Source organism: Pygocentrus nattereri, chromosome 27 (assembly GCF_015220715.1).
Source record: "Pygocentrus nattereri isolate fPygNat1 chromosome 27, fPygNat1.pri, whole genome shotgun sequence".
NCBI lineage: Eukaryota > Metazoa > Chordata > Actinopteri > Characiformes > Serrasalmidae > Pygocentrus > Pygocentrus nattereri.
The window spans coordinates 22,793,810-22,816,591 of record NC_051237.1 but is presented as its reverse complement, the minus strand read 5'-3'; the positions used below and the strand labels follow the sequence as shown (position 1 = coordinate 22,816,591).

General features: G+C 41.8%; 1 protein-coding gene across 1 annotated transcript in view; it reads left to right on the top strand.

The window, feature by feature from the left end:
* The window catches only part of syt11a (synaptotagmin XIa), a 46,911-nt gene extending 33,450 nt beyond the window's left edge, over positions 1-13,461 (top strand). The window contains exons 3-4 of the mRNA XM_017721522.2: positions 9,825-9,945; positions 11,720-13,461. Of these exons, the coding sequence (XP_017577011.1) occupies positions 9,825-9,945; positions 11,720-12,030 (432 nt within the window). The 3' untranslated portion in view covers positions 12,031-13,461. The remainder of the gene's footprint in view (positions 1-9,824; positions 9,946-11,719) is intronic.
* Positions 13,462-22,782: the final 9,321 nt, after the last annotated feature.

The window sequence follows — 22,782 nt, the reverse complement described above, 5'->3', positions numbered from 1 at the left end:
CCATCTCACCCTGGCCTCTCTGGCTTTATCTCCAAACTGCTCCACCTTCACTGTCCCTCTGATCTGCTCATTTCTAATCTTGTCCATCTTCATCTCCGCCACCTCCAGCTCAGCCTCCTGTCTTTTAGACAGAGCCACAGTCTCCAAACCGTACATCATAGCAGGACGCACTGCTGTCTTGTTAACCTTCCCTTTCACTCTTGCTGCTATCCTTCTGTCACACATCAGCCCTGACACCCGTCTCCACCCACTCCATCCTGCCTGCACCCTCTTTTTCACCTCTTTTCTGCACTGTCCATTGCTCTGGATGGTTGACCCAAGATATTTGAAGTCATCCACCTTTACGACCTCTACTCCTTGCATCTTCACCGCTCTGAATGAATCTGTTTATGTCTTAAATGTTTAATTATGCAGAAATTTTGAAAAATCTGTGTAAAAATAAGCTTGTGTTTTATGTTCAATTACACACTGCATGTTGGGGAGGGGGGGGCATCCAAATACCACTGTGCCCAAAAATGAATTTCTTAAGCGAAAAGCATTGAGTTTTGTTTTCATGCTTGTTTTCCTTTGTGCTTTCGAGTGATAAACAGGCAGGCCGTGAGGCAGAAAAGGCTGAGAACCCCCGTACTAACGCATACACACTGCTGAAGCACATGAGGCGGAGCTCAGATAAAGCCATTTCAGCAGGACAGAGGAAGAGAAACTGCATGACAGTTGCAATTCCGAGGAAAATCTGAAAGAAAAGCACAAAAAAAAACACAAGAACAAATGTTCTCAGGAAGAAAGCGCAGCATACCCTGGCCTGATTACTCTTACATAAGAAGCAATTACTGCCTAGCGGCCCTGAGGCTTTAACCGTTACCCAGCGGCACCATGGGAGATTAGCTGTGGTCTACAGTAAAACCGTTGCATCATGGAAGATGTAGTCATAATCCCATCATCTGTGCTGCGCTGCTGGCTGTTCAGGAACTGCAGGCCGTTTAGTAAATAAGCACTAAGCTCCAGTCTCCAGGCGTACAGGGTTACACGTCTCCACGGACGGTGAAATATGAATGCGTGTGCTTCTTCACTGCTTTGTGTATCAGTGAGGAACTCTCGGGACCTTCTATATTTGTATTTAACAGATTCGTCATGCTTGTTGTATGGACTAATATTCTTATTTTATTGTTAAATTTTGGTTGGAAACAGAAGGGATAAATTCTTGAAACAGAAAATTGCCCAATCAGAACTTTTTCTCTATGGTATCTGGTATATGTCCTAGTGAGCTCTGCCATTGGTTAGGACTTCAGGAGCTCAACTGCAGGCCTATATGGCATGTGTCCATCCACTGAGCCAGCAGGAAGGTGGGGTCTGAGCTCGAGCGAGGACGAAGCCTGGTGGGTACAGCGGGGAGAGGAGAACCAAAAGTGAGTGGGGGGTGGCAGGTGAGTCCTGAGCCCCGCCTCCTGGGCACCGTTTCTCTCTGTTCCCTCTCTGCACTCTGTAAAGAGCCGAGAAGGAAAGAGCTCGTTGCTCCGCCTCCCCACCACCACACTCTGCCGCCCGGGTTGAACGCAAGGCAAGTTAAAGTGGGCTCACTTCAGGACTGGAGGCGGCGTCCAGGAGGTGGGGCTCAGGACTCACTTGCGGTTCTCCTCTCCCCGCCGTCCTCGCTGGGCTTCATCCCCGCTCGGAGTTCGGGTCCTGCCTTCCTGCCGTCATCAGGGCCCGGGGGACGGGCGTATGCCATAGCTCAACATGTCGGATTATACGCAGCATAATTTGGAACTGACAGAGGAATCAACCAGTCCTGTTTTCATTTACAGTGGGACCAGTTTAGTGAGAGAAACGTCACTCTAGTCCTTCTGGAAGTTCAAGATACGTCTAATCAGGTTTCGGGTGGTTGTTAGGAACGGAAAACAGTGGCGGCAGCTCTATATCAGGACTCTTTACTGAAAGAATCACTGTAAAACTAAAACATTAAACCATAAATATATGTTAATATCAGTTTCAAGCTTAAATTAAACATAATGTCTTTTACAAGCTTTAAACGTCTGTGTTTAATCTCGAACAGCCATCTGTGTCCATATGGATTCCCATTAGCTTATTGCTAACATACTGCTGGGATCCCATAGGGGCGCTAGCAGAAATTAGCCCTATCGTAGAGGTGTTTTTTTCCTTTTTTGGCTGAGTCTCGATGTGAACCGAAGGCCTGATGCTAACATTAAGGACTGATATCAGCTGAGATCATTTATCATTTAATATGTACATTTTATAATCCAGTTGTTTAAGTTAAACAGTGCTTTACTGAATGATGTGACTGACCAAACCAAGTGAATTATTATTAATTAATATTCATATTCATCTCATAAACACAAAACTTAAAAACCATAAAAAAATAAACAGTAAAAAATGAGGTAAATAGTATGTTTGACTGAACAAGTGTAAACAAGTGAATTCAGTTTTGGTAAATGAATGAAAAGATGTGATGCAAGAACGCAGAAGGGTTTATATTCTAGGGCTTTGTTTATTATATTAATCATAGAGCAATCTGCTTCGTATATGGATGATTGCTGATGATTACTCAAGTAATCAGAAGGCCACAATAATAAAAGTGAACAATAACAATCCAGGCTGAGCCTTTAAATATTACATAACACTTTACTGGGGAAAAAAAAGATAAGCAATGATTGAGCTTTTTATTAAATTAGAGGTAAACATGATTGTTTCCTCTGTAACCTGGCTAGGAAGAAACTGCTAGAAAGAGGAGGAATTGGAGAGAGTGATGGAGGGAAGGAGGGATTAGGAAGAGCGGAGGGGGGTAGGCAGCAGACAGATGGAGCGTGGTCCGCACTCACAGACAGTTAAGTGATTAGAAAAGAGAGAAAGGATGGGCTGCAGCACGAGAGCACTGAGAATCCAGCCATTACACTCAGAACAGGATTTCAGAGAGAGAACAGAGTGCTGTTAAAAATACCATCCAGCCTAACGAGAAACTGTAGAACAGACTCGGTTTATATCACAATACCTACATTTAGAGTCGGTTATTCATTCAGCCTAATGAGAAACTGTAGAACGGACTCGGTTTATATCACAATACCTACATTTAGAGCCGGTTATTCATTCAGCCTAATGAGAAACTGTAGAACAGCCTCGGTTTATATCACAATACCTACATTTAGAGTCAGTTATTCATTCAGCCTAATGAGAAACTGTAGAACGGACTCGGTTTATATCACAATACCTACATTTAGAGCCGGCTATTCATTCAGTCTAATGAGAAACTGTAGAACGGACTCGGTTTATATCACAATACCTACATTTAGAGCCGGTTATTCATTCAGCCTAATGAGAAACTGTAGAACAGCCTCGGTTTATATCACAATACCTACATTTAGAGTCAGTTATTCATTCAGCCTAATGAGAAACTGTAGAACGGACTCGGTTTATATCACAATACCTACATTTAGAGCCGGCTATTCATTCAGTCTAATGAGAAACTGTAGAACGGACTCGGTTTATATCACAATACCTACATTTAGAGCCGGTTATTCATTCAGCCTAATGAGAAACTGTAGAACAGACTCAGTTTATATCACAATACCTACATTTAGAGCCGGTTATTCATTCAGCCTAATGAGAAACTGTAGAACAGACTCGGTTTATATCACAATACCTACATTTAGAGTCGGTTATTCATTCAGTCTAATGAGAAACTGTAGAACAGACTCGGTTTATATCACAATACCTACATTTAGAGTCGGTTATTCATTCAGTCTAATGAGAAACTGTAGAACAGACTCGGTTTATATCACAATACCTACATTTAGAGCCGGTTATTCATTCAGCCTAATGAGAAACTGTAGAACAGACTCAGTTTATATCACAATACCTACATTTAGAGCCGGTTATTCATTCAGCCTAATGAGAAACTGTAGAACGGACTCGGTTTATATCACAATACCTACATTTAGAGTCGGTTATTCATTCAGTCTAATGAGAAACTGTAGAACGGACTCGGTTTATATCACAATACCTACATTTAGAGTCGGTTATTCATTCAGTCTAATGAGAAACTGTAGAACAGACTCGGTTTATATCACAATACCTACATTTAGAGTCGGTTATTCATTCAGTCTAATGAGAAACTGTAGAACAGACTCGGTTTATATCACAATACCTACATTTAGAGCTGGTTATTCATTCAGCCTAACGAGAAACTGTAGAACAGACTCGGTTTATATCACAATACCTACATTTAGAGTCGGTTATTCATTCAGCCTAACGAGAAACTGTAGAACAGACTCAGTTTATATCACAATACCTACATTTAGAGCCGGTTATTCATTCAGCCTAATGAGAAACTGTAGAACAGACTCGGTTTATATCACAATACCTACATTTAGAGCCGGTTATTCATTCAGTCTAATGAGAAACTGTAGAACAGACTCGGTTTATATCACAATACCTACATTTAGAGCCGGTTATTCATTCAGCCTAATCAGAAACTGTAGAACAGACTCGGTTTATATCACAATACCTACATTTAGAGCCGGTTATTCATTCAGTCTAATGAGAAACTGTAGAACAGACTCGGTTTATATCACAATACCTACATTTAGAGCCGGTTATTCATTCAGCCTAATGAGAAACTGTAGAACAGACTCGGTTTATATCACAATACCTACATTTAGAGCCGGTTATTCATTCAGTCTAATGAGAAACTGTAGAACAGACTCGGTTTATATCACAATACCTACATTTAGAGCCGGTTATTCATTCAGTCTAATGAGAAACTGTAGAACAGACTCGGTTTATATCACAATACCTACATTTAGAGTCGGTTATTCATTCAGCCTAATGAGAAACTGTAGAACAGACTCGGTTTATATCACAATACCTACATTTAGAGTCGGTTATTCATTCAGTCTAATGAGAAACTGTAGAACAGACTCGGTTTATATCACAATACCTACATTTAGAGCCGGTTATTCATTCAGCCTAATGAGAAACTGTAGAACAGACTCGGTTTATATCACAATACCTACATTTAGAGTCGGTTATTCATTCAGTCTAATGAGAAACTGTAGAACAGACTCGGTTTATATCACAATACCTACATTTAGAGTCGGTTATTCATTCAGCCTAATGAGAAACTGTAGAACAGACTCAGTTTATATCACAATACCTACATTTAGAGCCGGTTATTCATTCAGTCTAATGAGAAACTGTAGAACAGACTCGGTTTATATCACAATACCTACATTTAGAGCCGGTTATTCATTCAGTCTAATGAGAAACTGTAGAACAGACTCGGTTTATATCACAATACCTACATTTAGAGTCGGTTATTCATTCAGCCTAATGAGAAACTGTAGAACAGACTCGGTTTATATCACAATACCTACATTTAGAGTCGGTTATTCATTCAGTCTAATGAGAAACTGTAGAACAGACTCGGTTTATATCACAATACCTACATTTAGAGCCGGTTATTCATTCAGCCTAATGAGAAACTGTAGAACAGACTCGGTTTATATCACAATACCTACATTTAGAGCCGGTTATTCATTCAGCTTAAGAACATGATTTAGCTCACAGTAGCATGGTGTCATTTCTGGTTTCGATTGACAACAGCAAGACAGTCCAGTTTGGTATTTCAGCATTTATTAAATGACCAGTGCCCACCAGCGGGCCCAAGACTTTGTTACACATTTGATCCACCAAATCTGACAGTTTAGATGTTTTTGTACGTTTTGTGCCTCAGACTGCCCTTCTGGCATGCCAGGTTTATGTGGTTAAACTGCAAACATTATGTAGCTGCTGTGAGTTCCAGCCTAGAATAATTAGGTTAAATGAGATGTTTTCTGTCAGGCTTGTCCAACCTGGCAACAGTTGCTATGAAAGAATGCATTTTTAGGTGGAGCATGCATGGATCAGTGTGTGCACCCTGTCCAGAAGCGCTGTGGCTGTCAGCTTTGGTGGTTAATCTTGACTTTCAGCAGCCTGTAGATACAGAAAGTGTCTGTGTTAAGTTCACAGTCAGCTCCAGCCTGACTCTCACTGAGAGTTACCATGGAGATAACCAGGAGTAGGACTGGAATCCTCACACAGGGAGGGGCGGGGGGGCAAACAGAGAGGGTGGGTGAGAGGACAAACAGAATGAGAGAGAACAAATAGAGAGAGAGAGAGTAAAAGAGAGAGAATGGGGGGAGGGGGGTCAAACAGAGAGACCAAGAGAGAGAGACGGGGGGGGGGGGGTTGGGGGGGCAGAAAGAGAGACAGAGAGAGAACAAAAAGAGAGACAGTGAGAGAGAGAGAGAAAAAAAGAGAAGGAGAAAAACTGAGAGGGAGATACAAAGTGAGAGAGAGCAAACAGAGTGAGAGACGGGGAGAAAGAAAGTGAGAGAGAGAGAATGAGAGAAACAGAGAGTGAGGGGGGGGACACGCGAGAGAGAAACATGAGAAAGAGGGAGAGAAACAGATGAAAGAAAAAAGAGAGATAAAGGGCGAGAGACTTTTAGACGTAGTGTTGGATGAAGCGGATCTCTGTATAAGATGTGAGTCACGACTGAATCCTCACATTTTTTCCTGTCAGCGTGTGTGTGTCTGTGTCTGTGTGTGTGTGTGGTGTGTCTGTGTGTCTGTGTGGTGTGTGTGTGTGTATGTGTGTGTGTGGTGTGTGTCTGTGTGTGTATGTGTGTGTGTGTGTGTGTGTGTGTAGGTGTATGTGTGTGTGTGTGGTGTGTGTCTGTGTGTGTCTGTCTGTGTGTGTGGTGTGTGTCTGTGTGTGTATGTGTGTCTGTGTGTGTGTGTGTGTGGTGTGTGTCTGTGTGTCTCTGTGTGTGTGTTTGTGTGTGTGTCTGTGTGTGTGTGTGTGTGTGTGTCTGTGTGTATGTATCTGTCTATGTTTGTCTGTGTGTGTGTGTGTGTGTGTGTGTGTGTGTGTGTGTGTGTGTCTCTGTGTGTGTGTTTGTGTGTGTGTCTGTGTGTGTGTGTCTGTCTATGTTTGTCTGTGTGTGTGTGTGTGTGTGTGTGTGTGTGTGTGTGTGTGTGTGTGTGTGTGTGTTTTGCTGCATGTTAGCATTACTCTCTGCACTTTCTGGCTGCTGAAGGTTGTGATTAATGAGCAGCTGTGAGGCGCTGAGCTTTTGGGTGCAGTGCACAATTAACAGAGGTTTTTAAGAGAAATGGAGGTTCTGGCTTATATACGCTTTAAAGATGCGATAGTCTAGAATTCTGTAGGCAAACTTCATCATCACTGTCCAGCATTTCAGCGTTCAAACAGGCACCTTTCTTTGAGTCGGTTTGGCTTGAACGAAAGAGAAGAAATCACGATTTGAGTCTCACACTTATACCAACATGTCCTCACGGGAGAAACCCACCCATGAAGTCTAGAACAGGAGAGATCTGTACAGTATGTGGAGAAAAAGAGTTACCTGTGTCTCAGATGGCTTAGAATAAAACACACAATAGAATACTAAAGCCATCCGCCACTCGAGGCAGTGCTTACTGTGATTTTATCACAGGGAAAATCGCAATAACCACCGCCTCGAGTGGCTTATTGCATTTAGAAAACAGTGGCCCACATGAAATATGATCAAATACACAATTATTCAGAAAATAAGTTATTATTAATATAATAATCACACAAACAAATATTCCACCAAGAAGGGAAGGTCCTTTAGAGGAATCTTCACGGTATCTTTACCAAGCAGCCATGCACTGAATGAGGAGGACATTCAGTCACCCATCGCTGTGTATTGCGGTCATTTCATGAACTTTTTAACTCTTTGTTGTATAACAATAAACACATGATAACACAGAACTGTTTAATGCAAAATCCTTCACTTTTAACCACTTTCTGGTCACCAAACGACCACAGTGAGTCTTATTTAGCACCAATCCAGCAGCGCCTCTCTTCTCCTGCTGGGCCCGAATCTCGAATGTCTCCCTGCTCCCTATGTAATGTAATAATGTAAATAAGACACAGCCATTTGGGATTCAGACTCCTCCGTACTCCGCAAAACTGCATTTGACGCATGTGATATTAATGGTTAATCAATATTAATTAATAAAGCTGTTTAGGGCTGTTGGCTCCTTTAGCCTGTTAGGTAGCTGACCAGCCCAGTTCTAAGAACATAAGTCTCCAGCTCCTCAGTCTAAACAGAAAACGTGCTGTGGTGTAGTAATACACGATTCATTAAAAAATGACAAATAATATACACGATATTGGCAACAGTACTCGCTCGTCTGGCTTCACACGCACATGAACTTGAGTGACGTCCCATTCTTAATCCATAGGGTTTAATATGATGTTGGCCCACCCTTTGCAGCTATAACAGCTTCAACTCTTCTGGGAAGGCTTTCCATAAGGGTTAGGAGTGCGTTGATGGGAATTTTTGACCGTTCTTCCAGAAGCGCATTTGTGAGGTCAGACACTGATGTTGGACGAGAAGGCCTGGCTCACAGTCTCCGCTCTAATTCATCCCAAAGGTGTTCTATCAGGTTGAGGTCAGGACTCTGTGCAGGCCAGTCAAGTTCTTCCACACCAAACTCTCTCATCCATGTGTTTATGGACCTGCTTTGTGCACTGGTTGGTGTTCACGTGTCCACTGCTCTAGAGTCCAGTGGCGGCGCTTTACACCACTGCACTCCACGCTTTGCATTGCGCTTGGTGATGTAAGGCTTGGATGCAGCTGTTCAGCCATGGAAACCCATTCCATGACGCTCTCTACGCTGTTCTTGAGCTGATCTTAAGGCCACATGAAGTTTGGAGGCCTGTAGTGATTGACTCTGCAGAAAGTTGGTGACCTCTGCTCACTATGCCCCTCAGCATCCCCTGACCCCGCTCTGTCATTTTACGTGGCCGACCACTTCGTGGCTGAGTTGCTGTCGTTCCCAATCCCTTCCACTTTGTTATAATACCACTGACAGTTGACTGTGGAATATTTAGTAGTGAGGAAATTTCACGACTGGACTTGCTGCACAGGTGGCGTCCGATCACGGCACCACGCTGGAATTCACTGAGCTCCTGAGAGCGACCCATTCTTTCACTAATGACTATAGAAGCAGTCTGCAGGCCTAGGGGCTCGGCTTTATACACCTGTGGCCATGGAAGTGACTGGAACACCTGAATTCAATGACTTGGATGGGGGAGTGAACACTTTTGGAAATATAGTGTGTGTATTATGTGTAATTACATTTTTTAGCCACATTATCAAGTAAGTTGATTAGCCAAGTGGCTGATGTTTTCAGCCATAGGCTCCTGATATTTAGAATTTTCACTTATACAACTGTAAATGTGCCTAAAACATCCTAATAAAAAGATTTATACGCTGACGATAAGTTATTGTGGCTATGATGAGTCTGGAGCTCTCAGTTGATCAGCCTGTGGTTTGTTTATGTTTTGACTTGACGTTTCCAGTGTAGACATCCTGAAGGCTCTGTGACCTCATGTGATATGGCTTGCTGTTAGAACGGACACAGAAAGACACAGTGAACATGAACATGAAATAATGGTTAATCCAGCTGTTTTGTTTGGTTGTGTTTCTATATGTGTTACCGTTGTGAAGAGGGTGGAGGGGTGGAGGGGTGGGGGATGTTCTTCAAAGACTCTTGTGCTCAGCAACCTCAAAAGATAATGATCTGTCCCTGAATAAATGCTTCTATCAATCTCTTTATATACATCGTCTTTCTCCCCCTCTCTCTCGCTCTCTCCTGCAAATCTGTATCTATCTTTCTCTCTTTATACCTCTCTCTCTCTCCTTCTCTATCTCTCTCCTATGTCTCTCTCTCTCTCTCTCTCTCTCTCTCTCTCTCTCCTCTCCTCTCTCTCTCTGCAGTGTGGTAGCCGTGGGGAGTTGTTGGTGTCTCTGTCCTATCAGCCTGCCACTCACAGACTGAACGTCGTGGTGCTCAAAGCCAAACACCTGCCCACTATGGACATCACCAGCCTGCCGGGCAGTGAGTACACACACACACACACACACACACACACACACAGAGTTCCCCGTCAGACACACTGACCCCAATAACCCGCTCATGCATTAGAACAGTGGTGGTCCACACAATAGTTTTCCCATAAGCACAACTTCGGTCTCACAGAGGGCTTTTTAGGCCTTTAGTAGCTGATAATGTATTAGTTTCATTTAACATCATGTTTTAAATGCTGGAATGCTCTTGATTTTCGTCTTTGTAGGTGAACAAGCAGGTCCACACTTACAACAGTGTGTTTGTGTTTAAATGCTGTTTGTTTATTGTGCCAGTTGGGCAGGACTGTTTCATATCCAGAAAGCTGCAGTTTTGAATTTTACCTCAGCTTGGCCGTCTTTGTGGAGAGGTGTGAATAGTTTTTCACAGCAGAGAGTTCTCACCCCTCCCCTTTCCCCTCATTGCTCACTAGCAGCTCAGCGCAGAGTCACGACATTTCACACACAGAGAGACAGATTTCAAAATTAATCCAGCGCAGTTATACTTATCCGGCTGAATTATTTTTTTATTAACAAACTTGGTGTCATTTTTATTAACTAAAGGGTAAACACAATTTTTATGGAAAATTACATGTTCAGCTCTTATTGGTGAGCTGAGCCAATTCATCTGTCTCACTGATAAGAGTAGGAATGCTTGGCAGTAGTAACAGCCTGGCTCTTGAGAAGCCTGGGCTCTTCCTATTTCGCTTGTTATATCAAAAAACATGACTACGAAACAGCAGAGGGCGCCTGCGAGTGAATCCTCAATGAATGTGAATAAGTGGAGCTAAACAGCTAAAAACAAAAGGTTAAAATAGTTTCTAATCACTTTCCTTTAATTTTTGAAAGTAGTAGGATGTACTTCACTAAAGAGGCAAAGAAAACGGCAGCAAACGGGGTTTGGGCAGCAAAACAGTGGCATTGCTGCTGCTTAGTGATGATTGGTTGGTGAGCAGAGCAGCTCATTGGCTGTTCTCGCTCACTGACGCCGCTTTAAACTCTTAACTTGAGTTTAAAAACTTGTAAAAATATAACAGCGGTGTTTAAATGTTCTATGCTGTTCTGTGTTCAGGAAGCACATGTGTTCTTTTAAATGAAAAATGTTTAAGCGTTTATAAACCATGATTTTACTCAAATGTTAACCCGTTCATTTTGGATTTGCTCGGGAGCGCCCTCTGGTGTCTTGAGAAACCTGGAAAACATTACAGAGTGCTAAATTTTTACTCTACAAGTTGTCCGGTAGTGACCGCGAACAGCGAACAGCCAAGCCAATCTGCTCGCCAACCAATCGGCACTCAGTAGCCAAAAAAAAAGAGAAAGTACTAAATTTTTCTACTTCCTAAATTTTGAGGAAATTCCTGCGTAAAATATTTTATTAACATTGTTGGATGTTTAGCCCCATTTACCCCCCTTCGCTTGTAGCGTTCTTTTGCTATAATGGGAGAAATAGGAAGTGGCCAGGCTCCTCATAAACCGTTACTGGTACAGCTTCACATGTCTCAGAGAGAGACCCAAATAGCAGGTGGGAAATGGCCCCGACTGAACTGGGGAGAAGTTAAAAATCCAAAAGTATGTTGATAGTCGATAGATAATCAGGGGTGCACCTAAATCCTCCGTTTTGAAAATGCTGAAAATGACTTGATTCAGCTGTGCACATCTTTTCCACATGAACAAACCAAAGATAACACACAGAGCTATTTGAAACACAATGCAGAACCTTGGAGAGTATAAACCTGTCTCCCCCCCGTCTCTCTCCTCTCCCCCGGCAGACCCGTACGTGAAGGTGAACGTGTTTTACGGCCGAAGGCGCATCGCTAAGAAGAAGACTCACGTGAAGAAGTGCACTCTGAACCCCGTCTTCAACGAGTCCTTCATCTACGACGTCCCCGCAGAGCTCATGCCTGACATCTCCATAGAGTTCCTGCTCATCGACTTCGACCGCACCACCAAGAACGAGGTGGTGGGCCGGCTGTTCCTGGGCGGCCAGAGCCCCACCCCGTCGGGCGTCACACACTGGAGGGAAGTGTGCGATAACCCACGGCGGCAGATCGCCAAGTGGCACAACCTGGCAGAGTACTAACAGAGAACACCATCGCTTTCCTCCTTCTTTCGACCTGCTAGAGCAGAGGACCTCAACTCTGGTCCTGAGTATCTGCACATTTTAATGTTTTTCCCACTCTAACAGACCTGATCTGACTCATGAGAGGCCTGTTAAAGGGATAGTTTGGCCAAAAGTCAATCTAGTCCATCAGCCAAGACATTTTTGGTGTCTGAAGGTTGCTTCTATATTTTTGCTCTGGAGTTACAAGGCTAATGTAGCCAGCAAGTCGTGGAAGCTCATACGCCGCCAACCAGCATTCAAACAAAACTCACATTCTGTGGGCTAAATAAATCTATGAAACACACGAGCAAATTTCCAGCACTTTCTATTGGCCAAAGTTACAATATAAATAACAGTTTACTCTTTAATGAGAATTTAAAATGCAGTTTGTTTTTAAAGCTACACCATGTCAGTTTTGGGGGGTTTGGAGACCTCTCTGGTAGAAATGTGTAACTACACGCAATGTGTGGTTTGTGCTTTGGATTCCCTGAGCAAATTAGATTATTGTGAGTGCATTGAAAGACCATTCAAAGAGAACCACTCTGTCAACATTTGGCGAAGAACGTATCTCAGATTTTCAAATTTAGCTTGTTTGTTTCTTCCAACTCCAATGCTACTTCTTTACATTTTAACAACAGAAAAAGTTTTGACACGACTGAAATAAAGTGCCGCATTAAGTGCTACATTAGCCTCAGGGCTCCAGTGTTTAGCAAAACTAAAGCCAAACGTCATGTCTTTGCTGTTTTGCTGCATTTAGTATAACTAGCAAAGCTGTGTATGTTCGTTTTTTTGGCCAAACTATGGTTTTAATGAGCTGACCAGTTGGAGCAGGTAGGAAAAACACAAAAATATGTAGGACAGTGGTGCTCCAGAGATAAAAACCCAGATTACAAACCCCCCTCGTCGCCTCCTAGCCCGACGTCAGCAGGTGTGTACATATACTTACACAGGACCATCTGCACTCAGTCAACGGCTGCTATGGAGCGGCCAATCAGAAAAGGACTTCGGTGAATCGCTTGCAGAAAAAGAAAACACTGATCGCAAAATATTTATGTGAGTAAATCATATCCGTAAGAGACTGTGTGCGGTTCTGGTTCTAACCAATTACTAAGAAGAGGGAGCTGACGTTATGTAAAGAAGCTGCGCCTATACTGACTCAGAGTTCTTACCAGCCTGAAATAAGGTGAACTTACATCATTCATATGTGTACAAATTTCCACATGGATATGACATAATCCTTCAAACGTATGGAATCACTCGGCATATTAATAGCTGTTGTTCAGTAACATCGTCTACACTGCAAAAACACGGACGGATGCTTTATTCCCAGTTAAAAGTGGGAACAAAAGGAATTTACGACATGGTAAAAAAAAAAAAGCAGATGGTTTCACATAATGAACATTATAAGAAGCATGAATTCTGGATTTGAGTTATTTTATACATTTATCTGATGTCATAAAGCTCAGGTTTTTATCAATAGCCTCATTCATCGTCAACACAATTACCTTCATTTTTACTGCTGTTCAAACGAAGTGTATTTACACGCCGCTGCTGTCGGAACAAAACCTCGTATCTCCAAGACGGTGACTTTACAGGAGGAGGAAAAAAAACCTTTACTTTTAATGGAATTTTTTCCAAGTCATTTTGGGTCGTTTCTTTTGGCCCATTAATCAATGAATTTACACACAGTGTGAGGAGTAACAGGCATTTTTCATATCATATCATATCAAAAACGGGAAAATGTCAAAAATGCTACGATACGAGGTTTCCTTCCAACAACAGCGATATATATTTTTTTTAAAAACGTGTCATTTTTCATATATTTACTTATTTTTTGCATATATGTAATTATTAAAAATTGACACTACACATATTTAGAGTCCACACATTTGCATACATATGTATTTGAACATTTGTATGCATGTATGCACATATTGCCGCATGTTTACATATTAAAAAATGGACCATAAATATAGATCACATACATTTTTAGTGCAAGCTAATGTATGTACAGTACTGTGCGAAAGTCTTAGGCACCCAAGACACATCAGTGCTGCAGTAAATTGAGCGCGTGATGTTGACGATATTAACGAGTCTCTGTGGCGGCTGTGAAGGTGTCAAAAAATACGGACCCAAGAAATTCCTGTTACTTTTTATTGTTTTGATGTTTATTTGAATTATGAATAGGACTTTATTCCAATGTATGTCGTGATAAACTCACTGCTGAGGTCAAAAAATTGGCTTAGATGCCTAAAACCTTCACACAGTGCTGTATATATGTTTTTTTTCCACATGGGTCTGACTTTCCACAAAATTGAGCATCATATTAGAATCATTTTATACATTTATCTCTGCAACAGAATTGCTGTCATTAACTATATGACTGAAAACAGTGATTCCAAGCGTTTGAATGGTAGTTAATGACATCAACACAGCTTCCTCACTCCGTTTTCTTTCGCCAGCAGCTGTGTTGATGTAGTATATTTTATTCGTGTGGAACTGATGTACGTGTTGGAACGAAGTCAGTCCTGTTCATACGTTTATTTCAGGTCCATTTACGACCCGTTCTGTTTCGCTGCATGCCAGAATGAGCAATGACAAGCTTTTTTTTGGTTGTTTGGGTAGAAAAATGGATGTTTAAGAACCAAACAGCCCCCCGACTCACTGTAATTACTGACTTACGACACATCACACTAACACGAGTCAGAGCCGACTGCTTCGAGGGAAGAAGTGTTGATAAATGTGCCGGAGCAGTGAAAACAGTTCCATCCATCCAGACTGAATGGATGAACTATCAACTAGCGTCCATTGCTAGAAAGAAAAGGAAAATAGTCTGGTCATCATCATGTAATCGTGTCATATCTCTGTGCTTGTCTGAGTCTTTCCACCCGTTTTTTTTTCTTTCTTTTTTCTTTTTTTGTTATACTTTTTTTTGGGGATGAGCAAAATGTTAAATATAAAAGAGAACAGCAAAGAGAACACGGTTATCCAAGGGCACTGATGAAAAAGCATAACTCCCAGCGCCCGTTGTCATGGCAACTTTATCATCCGGCATATTAAAAGCAGCAGTCTGGCAAAGACTGGAACATACAGGGTTCATTCAGCACCACTTTTAATGGCACTGTGTTTTTTGGCTGTTTTGGTTTCCCCCTAAAGCAGCTTCGCAGGTAGATTTCAGTGGAGATCAGTCGTTTCTGAAGCTCCTTCATCGTCTGTGCTCAGCTTCTCTCGGCTGGTCGCGGTAATACGCTGGAGAGATGAGTGATGAGCTTCACTGCTGCGAATTCCCACTCCGCTTTTTATAACAGGAGCTGAAAAGTAGGAACAGTTGCACTTCAGTTTATGTAAAACTTTTCAAATAGTTTGATGAAGTCACTCCAGGTGAATGTTTACATTACTCAACACAAGTCAGGCTGTTTAACCCCCTAAACTGCAGGCTATCATTCAGTGAACACTACATTTTTAAGCATCTATTCTAAATTATTCATTGTCTACTATGAATTATTAAGTACATGCTATGAATTAGTACTGTGAATTACTCAGCAGTGGCTGCTGTGGATTATTCAGGGATACATATGAATTATTCAGTATCTGCTATGAATGGTTCAGTAGCCACAATGATAGCATTTTTCAGTATCGACCAACCACTGATTTGTCCAATATCTACTATGAATTATTCAGTAGCTACTTTTACTTATACAATACATAATATTACTTATTAAGCATTTTACTATAAATAATCCAGTAACTATTATCAATCATTCAGTACATGAAGTGTGTCCCCTCCCAGACCCTTAGAGGGTTCATTTTGGTAAACTGACCGCACATTTTAACCTTGTACATGCACGGGAGCTGTCAGTGGGTCTAAGCTCCGTTTAAAGTACAGCTCAGTTAGTTTGCTATGCTTTTCATATAGATACTGAATCATAAGCCCATTATACAACAGTTAGTTCCGGCCACGCAAGCTGATTGGTTGAGGTCCGTTCTACCCGTGCTGTTATTATATAGCTCACACTCACTCCGCTGAGACGCCGTTGCTAAGCAACGACTTTGACCGCTGTAGGAGACGCTCAAGACATTTGAACTTTTTTACTTCTTACTTTGCCCCAACCAGAAAACGGACACTGTTAAGATCACATCTGACCGACAGACGATTTGGTCCGACTCTGAAGACGAGACGGTGCTAAATTCCCAAACTGTCGTCACCACTGAGCAGCTTTTCAGTCGGCAGCTCTGACAGAAGAACAGCTGAACAACCTGGAATCAGCCAGAAATGAACCCAACACCATTCGCCAAACTAAACGGGCTGTAAGAAGCTTTACAGACCGGCTGGAACAAAACAACATTAATACTGATCTGGAGAAACTGACCAAACTGAGCTGAACCTGATATTGGGTCAGTTTTATTTATTTATTATTTAACTGTTATATAAAATCAACAGAACACTCGAGGTCGTGTGTTATCGCGAATACTATCACGGCTGTGACACACTCCCTCTCATATTCTATTGCTGAAGTAATAAGCCTGGGATTTTAAAGGGTTGAGTTGCAGAAATGACACTGTTTATACCACCCAGATGTGACAAGGTTTTAAATGAATGGCATAAAAAATCAAACTTTTAATCAGAGCCTGTTCGCACGCCACGTTAGATTCAGCTTTGCTCTTTAAACCGGCCGTTATGAGGGCAGTGGGTCGTTGAAAATTGTAGTTTAATTCTTTCTTATATAAAACACTGAAGCCCTATCACATCACTCTCCAGTCGGCTCCACGGTCCGAAGCCAGACGCCAGCACACCACTCACGGCAAAGCAGAACAAATAGGAAAGATCAGTGGGTGACTTTTAGAAAGGAGTGGAAGAAACAGAGCATGCAAATGTTAGTCTGAGCAGAATCTGAGCTGCATTACAGCACAGTCATGTTGTACATAGAGACTTTAAACTGAAGAAAGTGACGCGTTGAATTCACGTGGTTCATTATTTCCACATAAATGATTAAGATTAAGATCAAATGACCCTTATTAGTCCCACCACGGGGAAATTTCACCTCTGCAATGTGTGTGAAACCGCACATACACACTAGTGAAGACGCACACTAGGGGCCAGTGAGCACACTTGCCCAGAGCGGTGGGCAGCCCTATCCGCAGCGCCCGGGGAGCAGTTGGGGGTTAGGTGTCTTGCTCAAGGGCATGTCAGTCATGTACTGTCGGCTCTGAGGATTGAACCAAGTCTGGGTCCCTAACCTCCAGCTCACAATGTTGCAAATCAACATGAAGTTTACGTACATTTGGTAATGTTTGTCTTGATGTGGTACATTTTATTAATGTGGAAATAATGGACACAGATTCAGCGCTCAGTGTATTTAGCATCCCTCCAAATTCCTCTTGTTTATATTGCTGGATAAGTGTCTTTTTTAAGAATTCTCTCTCTTTGCTTCGCTTTTCTTATTTCTTTGTAGCAAAAATGTACAAAATGTATCATAAGAGGCTCGCATTTCTGTAGCCTTCGGCTTTGTTTTTCTTACAAAAAGCATAGCTCTATAGATTCACCATTAGACTGAGCGTTGAAATGACACTGAAGCCCATATAATGCACCTAGCTTCTATAATCCCAGTCCTCAATTCTGAAAATACTGACTGATACTGAGAAATATGCAGACTTAGGCAAATATTTGCACTTTTTAAAGCTCTTTTTTATTTTCATTACTGAAAAGAATATATGGAGGGTACCAAATAGCTGTGATGAGACCCGTAATCGAAGCCAAACTGGACTTTTGCACACGATAAATACCGCAGTCCCATAAAAGAATATAAACATAAGCCAGTAAATTGTGCTTTAACTGCTGTACGTCGTTACGAGAGGCACAAACTGAACTTAACCCTTAGAAGTCGAGCCATCACCATCAGTCTGTTAGACATGGAATGATCAAAATGTAAATACCTAATTGCATAATGAGTTGCATTTACAGTCTTACTGAAAGGTTTAGGGGTTTTGTTGATTTTATAAGTGAAAATAACTGTGTCCGCGGTTCAGGGGGGATTTTTAGGTTCACACAAGGTAAAAACGCGTATCATTGTTCTGTCAGCTTAATATTAGAAGTGCAGAGCTTCACATTTTTAAAGCCACCGGGTCACTTACTTTTTTTAAGCTAAAAACGGAGTCATTTTTCCCGTGTAGATGATGTGTTCACTTGTTTTTAGTGAGACATCAACAAAACGTGCCAGTGGGGACTGCGCAAGCCTACGCTGTGTCTGGACTGACAGTCTCAAGGCATCAGTAAAATAAAATCCTCTGTTCTTCTCAAAAACACAAATGTGGGAGGGACTGAATGTCCAGAATGCACACTCCCCCTGCAGCTCCTCCCCTGGTTTGGATGAGCTGTGAATAGGAATAATTCATATAAAACTGCCTGATTTTGTTTTTGTTATGGCTGGTAATTGCTGAGGCTTCTGGGGCTCAAAGTAGTGCTGATGGTGATGGAGCTCTAAACTCATCTGCTCCCACACAAGCCCCCCCGCCCGGTGGGCCCGTAGCTAACACAGACGGCCCAAAGAGGGTCAGACCCGAGGGAGGGAGTGTGTGTGCCGGCGAGTGAGCGAGCGAGCGAGTGAGAGAGAGAATGTGTGCTTTTACAATGATGTCACTCAGACAGCACTGAGCCCCGGAGGCAGATTCACATGTCCTTACTCATTCGCTGTGCAGCTGAGTTCACAGCACTGAGTGAGCGAGAGGGGGCGGGGGGGGTGCGGGGGGGTGCAGGGGGGTGCAGGGAAGCAGCTTAGGCAAGAATCAGCTCCTATCTGTGCTTGTTAAATGTGTGTTCATGTTAATTACACCAAATTTTTGGCCTTATGAGCACAAATCTGAAAAAGGTTTTCTAATCAAATGAAAATTCTGGCTATGATGTGAGTTGTAATCTCTTAATTTATCATTAAATTCAGTCTTTTGGTCACTGTTTTCTAACAAAACGGTACAAAATCCTAATTTGATTGTGAATAAAAGTATGAAAAAATTTTAATTTAAAGATTACTGTCAGACTGTTATCATCAGAACAAGGTTTGTGGCATTTTTCCGGAATGGTTGGACATGAATAGGTTAAATGTGTTCATGTTAAAGGGAAAGTCCACAGATTTTTCTAAATTTCTACATAGATAGATAGATAGATAGATAGATAGATACTCTATTGATCACGAAGAAAATTTAGCAAAGTGTTCGAGTGTTTGAGATTGGGTTTGGTGTGAAATGGTTCAAATTTCTTTACAGTGGTGGTGATGGGAACCAGGGGTCACCATGACTGCAACACAAATAAAGCCATTTTATTTACCATCCAAAACCACCAGAGAAAACACAAGAATCTTCTGAGGTTTTATATGGAATGTTGATGGTAAAATAGTTGAAAAATCGGAATCTTCTTTTGGGGACTAGTTTGCTTCACAACACCCTGCATGTATCCCTCCACCATCAATAGGTTTTAGGCCAAAACCTTCTAAAAGCTGTCGTAAAACAGTGTCTCAGGCATCAGACATCGTATTTCACCATCGTGGTTGGTTAGTGTAGTGGGTAACATCTCTGCCTTCTATGCTGTAGACTGGGGTTCAGTTCCCCACCTGGGTAACCACCCTACACTATACCAATAAGAGTCCTTGGGCAAGACTCCTAACACCACATTGGCCTTCCTATATAAAATCATTGAAAATTGTAAGTAGCTCTGGATAAGAGCGTCAGCCAAATGTATTTATTACTATATCATGGAATAACTTTCTGTGAGGGAGCGTTTAGAGGTGGACGTCTGCTTCCCATCAACACCACGGTGAACTCTGCAGATCTGTGACTTTGCTTACATCTTAACCGTTGAATTATGCAGAAATTCAGAAAAAATGGTGGAATTCCCCTTTGGGTAGCTCAGTTTCGGTCTTGACGGAAATACCTTCAAGTGGAACTTTTATTTCTCTCTCTTCTATCAGGCGAAATGAGGAATCGTGAATAAATAAATAAATAAACTTCTACATCATCAGAATCAAACTCATTCAAAATCTACTTGAACACGTAGGAATTTGTCATGTTTGTCCATTCAACACAATTTACATTCAAATATGGCACCTTATATTCAGTACATTCAGTTTCTTGTAGATATAACTTGGTTAATGAACTGAAAACAGTCATGCTTTGAAATTTCATGATTCAAATGTGTAAATTATGCAGCACAGTTTTGTCCCTCAGCCTATTTCAGCAGAAACTGCGCGTTATTATTGTTTATTTGTTGGTTTTTTTAATCAAATAGCCACCCTGTAATGCTACATTGACTGAAATCAAATCTCTAAAGACTGAGTATATGTAATACTTACATTATGTAATAATTACATTACCAGCAGTTCGGATAAAAGCTAATGGCACACAGAACAAATGGAACAGCGCATCCTAAAGTTGATATATTTTTTCTGCCTCTTTGGTCCTCCTCTGTTCATGGGTGTACAAAAGCTTGTTTATATATAAATAATATAAATATGAACGGTTGTAAAGTATTGTTTGTCTCAATGCACTATAAGGCAGTAGCACTTTCTGCCCATATGTAACTTCTCCCTGAAAATGGTGATGGGTTATTTTGGTGTAAATCTTTCTTTTTCTTTCGTTTTTTTATTATTATTGTTGCCTTTTGGAGAGCCCCTTCCTCCCGCCCTCTTTCGCCCCCTGAATCCAACCTCTCAGTTCTTTGCTGTTGTGTGTTGTACAATAAATTGAGGTGCAGAGAAAAAAAAAAAGAAAACAAAACATGTAACCGTATTATCGGCCCAACTGGACGATGCAGAGTCGGTGCGTTTTATGTGGAGGAAAACTGCTTTTGAGGACACGTAATGTGCATAATGCTGTTATAAGTCTATGCTAAACATGTTACACTAATGCTGACTTGTACTGTATGTTGATATTTGTTAACACAATGAACGTACCAATAAAATGAGAAATTGACCCACTAGATCTGACCTGTTCTGCTTTCTGCCTGCAGATACTGCCCCACGTCCCGCCTCCAAAACAGGAAAACACCCACGTCAACTCAGAAGGAGCTGCTTAATGAGCTGGATGGGGTTTCCCAAAAGCAATGTAGCATTCATTGTTAAAGGGGAAGACCATCAGTTTTTCAAAATTGCTTTATAATTTAATTGGTTAAGATGTAAACAGAGTCAGAGCGGTTTGGAGTGAGACGCTCTGCTCTACACTGTGTGCACTATTATTAGGCAAGTCTTATTTTTGAGGATTATTTTTATTAATGAAGAACTACAGCGCTCTCGGTTAATCCAAAATGTTAATAAACCTCAAACATGATTGTTTAAGAAAAATAAAGTGAGGTTTTGTTTTTCTTAGGAGAATATCTATATGTGCACATTTATTGGGCGACTATAATGGTGCAGAATTATTACGCAGCTAAATGAAAAACAAACATTTTCCCATCTCACTTTATTTTCATCTGTTCAAGTGAGAATTATAAACAAACAACTCGAAGCTTTCCAATGAACATTTCTGAGAAATAAAAAAAATAGTGACCAATACAGCCACCCAATACAGCCCAATACAGACCAATACAGCCACCTTTTCAATAACAGTGATAAGCCGTCCATTCATGGAGTCGGTCAGTTTCTTGATCAACTTTTTGTGCAGCAGCAGCCACAGCCTCCCAGACCCTGTTCAGAGAGGTGTCCTGTTTCCTTCACTGTAAATCTCCCGTTTAAGAATTGCCCACAGGTTCTCAGTTGGGTTCAGGTCAAATGAGGAAGGGGGCCACGTCATAAGTTTTTCATCTTTAACGCCTTTACTGGCGAGCCATGCAGAGGAGTACTTGGATGCATGTGATGGAGCATCGTCCTGCAGAAAAATCATGGTCTTTTTGAAAGATGCAGATTCTTCCTGGACCACTGCTTAAAGAAAGTGTCTTCTAAAAACTTGCAGTAGGCTTGGGAGTTGATTTTGAGCCCATCTTCAACACGAAAAGGTCCAACCAGCTCATCTTTAATAATACCAGCCCATACCAGTACCCCACCTCCACCTTGCTGGCGTCTGACTCGAAGTGGAGCTCTGTCCCGTTACTGATCCAGCCACGGGCCCATCCATCTGGTCCGTCAAGAGTCAGTCTTATTTAATCAGTCCATAAAACCTTTGAAAAATCTGTCTTCAGATGTTTCTTAGACCAGTCTAGACACTTCAGCATGTGTCTTGTTCAGTGGTGGTCAGGTTTCAGCCTCCTTACCTCGGCCACGTCTCTGAGCGCTGAACATCTTGTACTTCTTGGTACTCCAGCTAGGTTGCAGTTCTGGAATATGATAGAACTGGAAGATAATGGGTTCCTGGTAGCTTCACGCTTGATTCTTCTCAAATCCTTGGCAGTTATTTTGCGTCTTTTTTTCTCAGCACGTTTCTTGCGACCCTGTTGACTATTTGCAACATAACGTTTGATGGTTCTGTGATCACGCCCCAATATCTTAGCAATTTCAAGAGTGCTGCATCCCTCTGAGGGACTTTTGGTCATTTTTGACTTTTCAGAGTCAGTTCAATCTCTTTTTTGGCCCATTTTGCCTAAAGAAAAAAGCTGCCTAATAATTATACACACCTTGATATAGGGTGTTGACCTCCTGGGGGCAGTCGTGGGCTGGAGGTTAGGGATCTGGCCCTGTGACCGGAAGGTTGCCGGTTCGATCCCCAAGGCCAACAGTCCTTGAGCAAGACACCTAACCCCCAACTGCTCCCCGG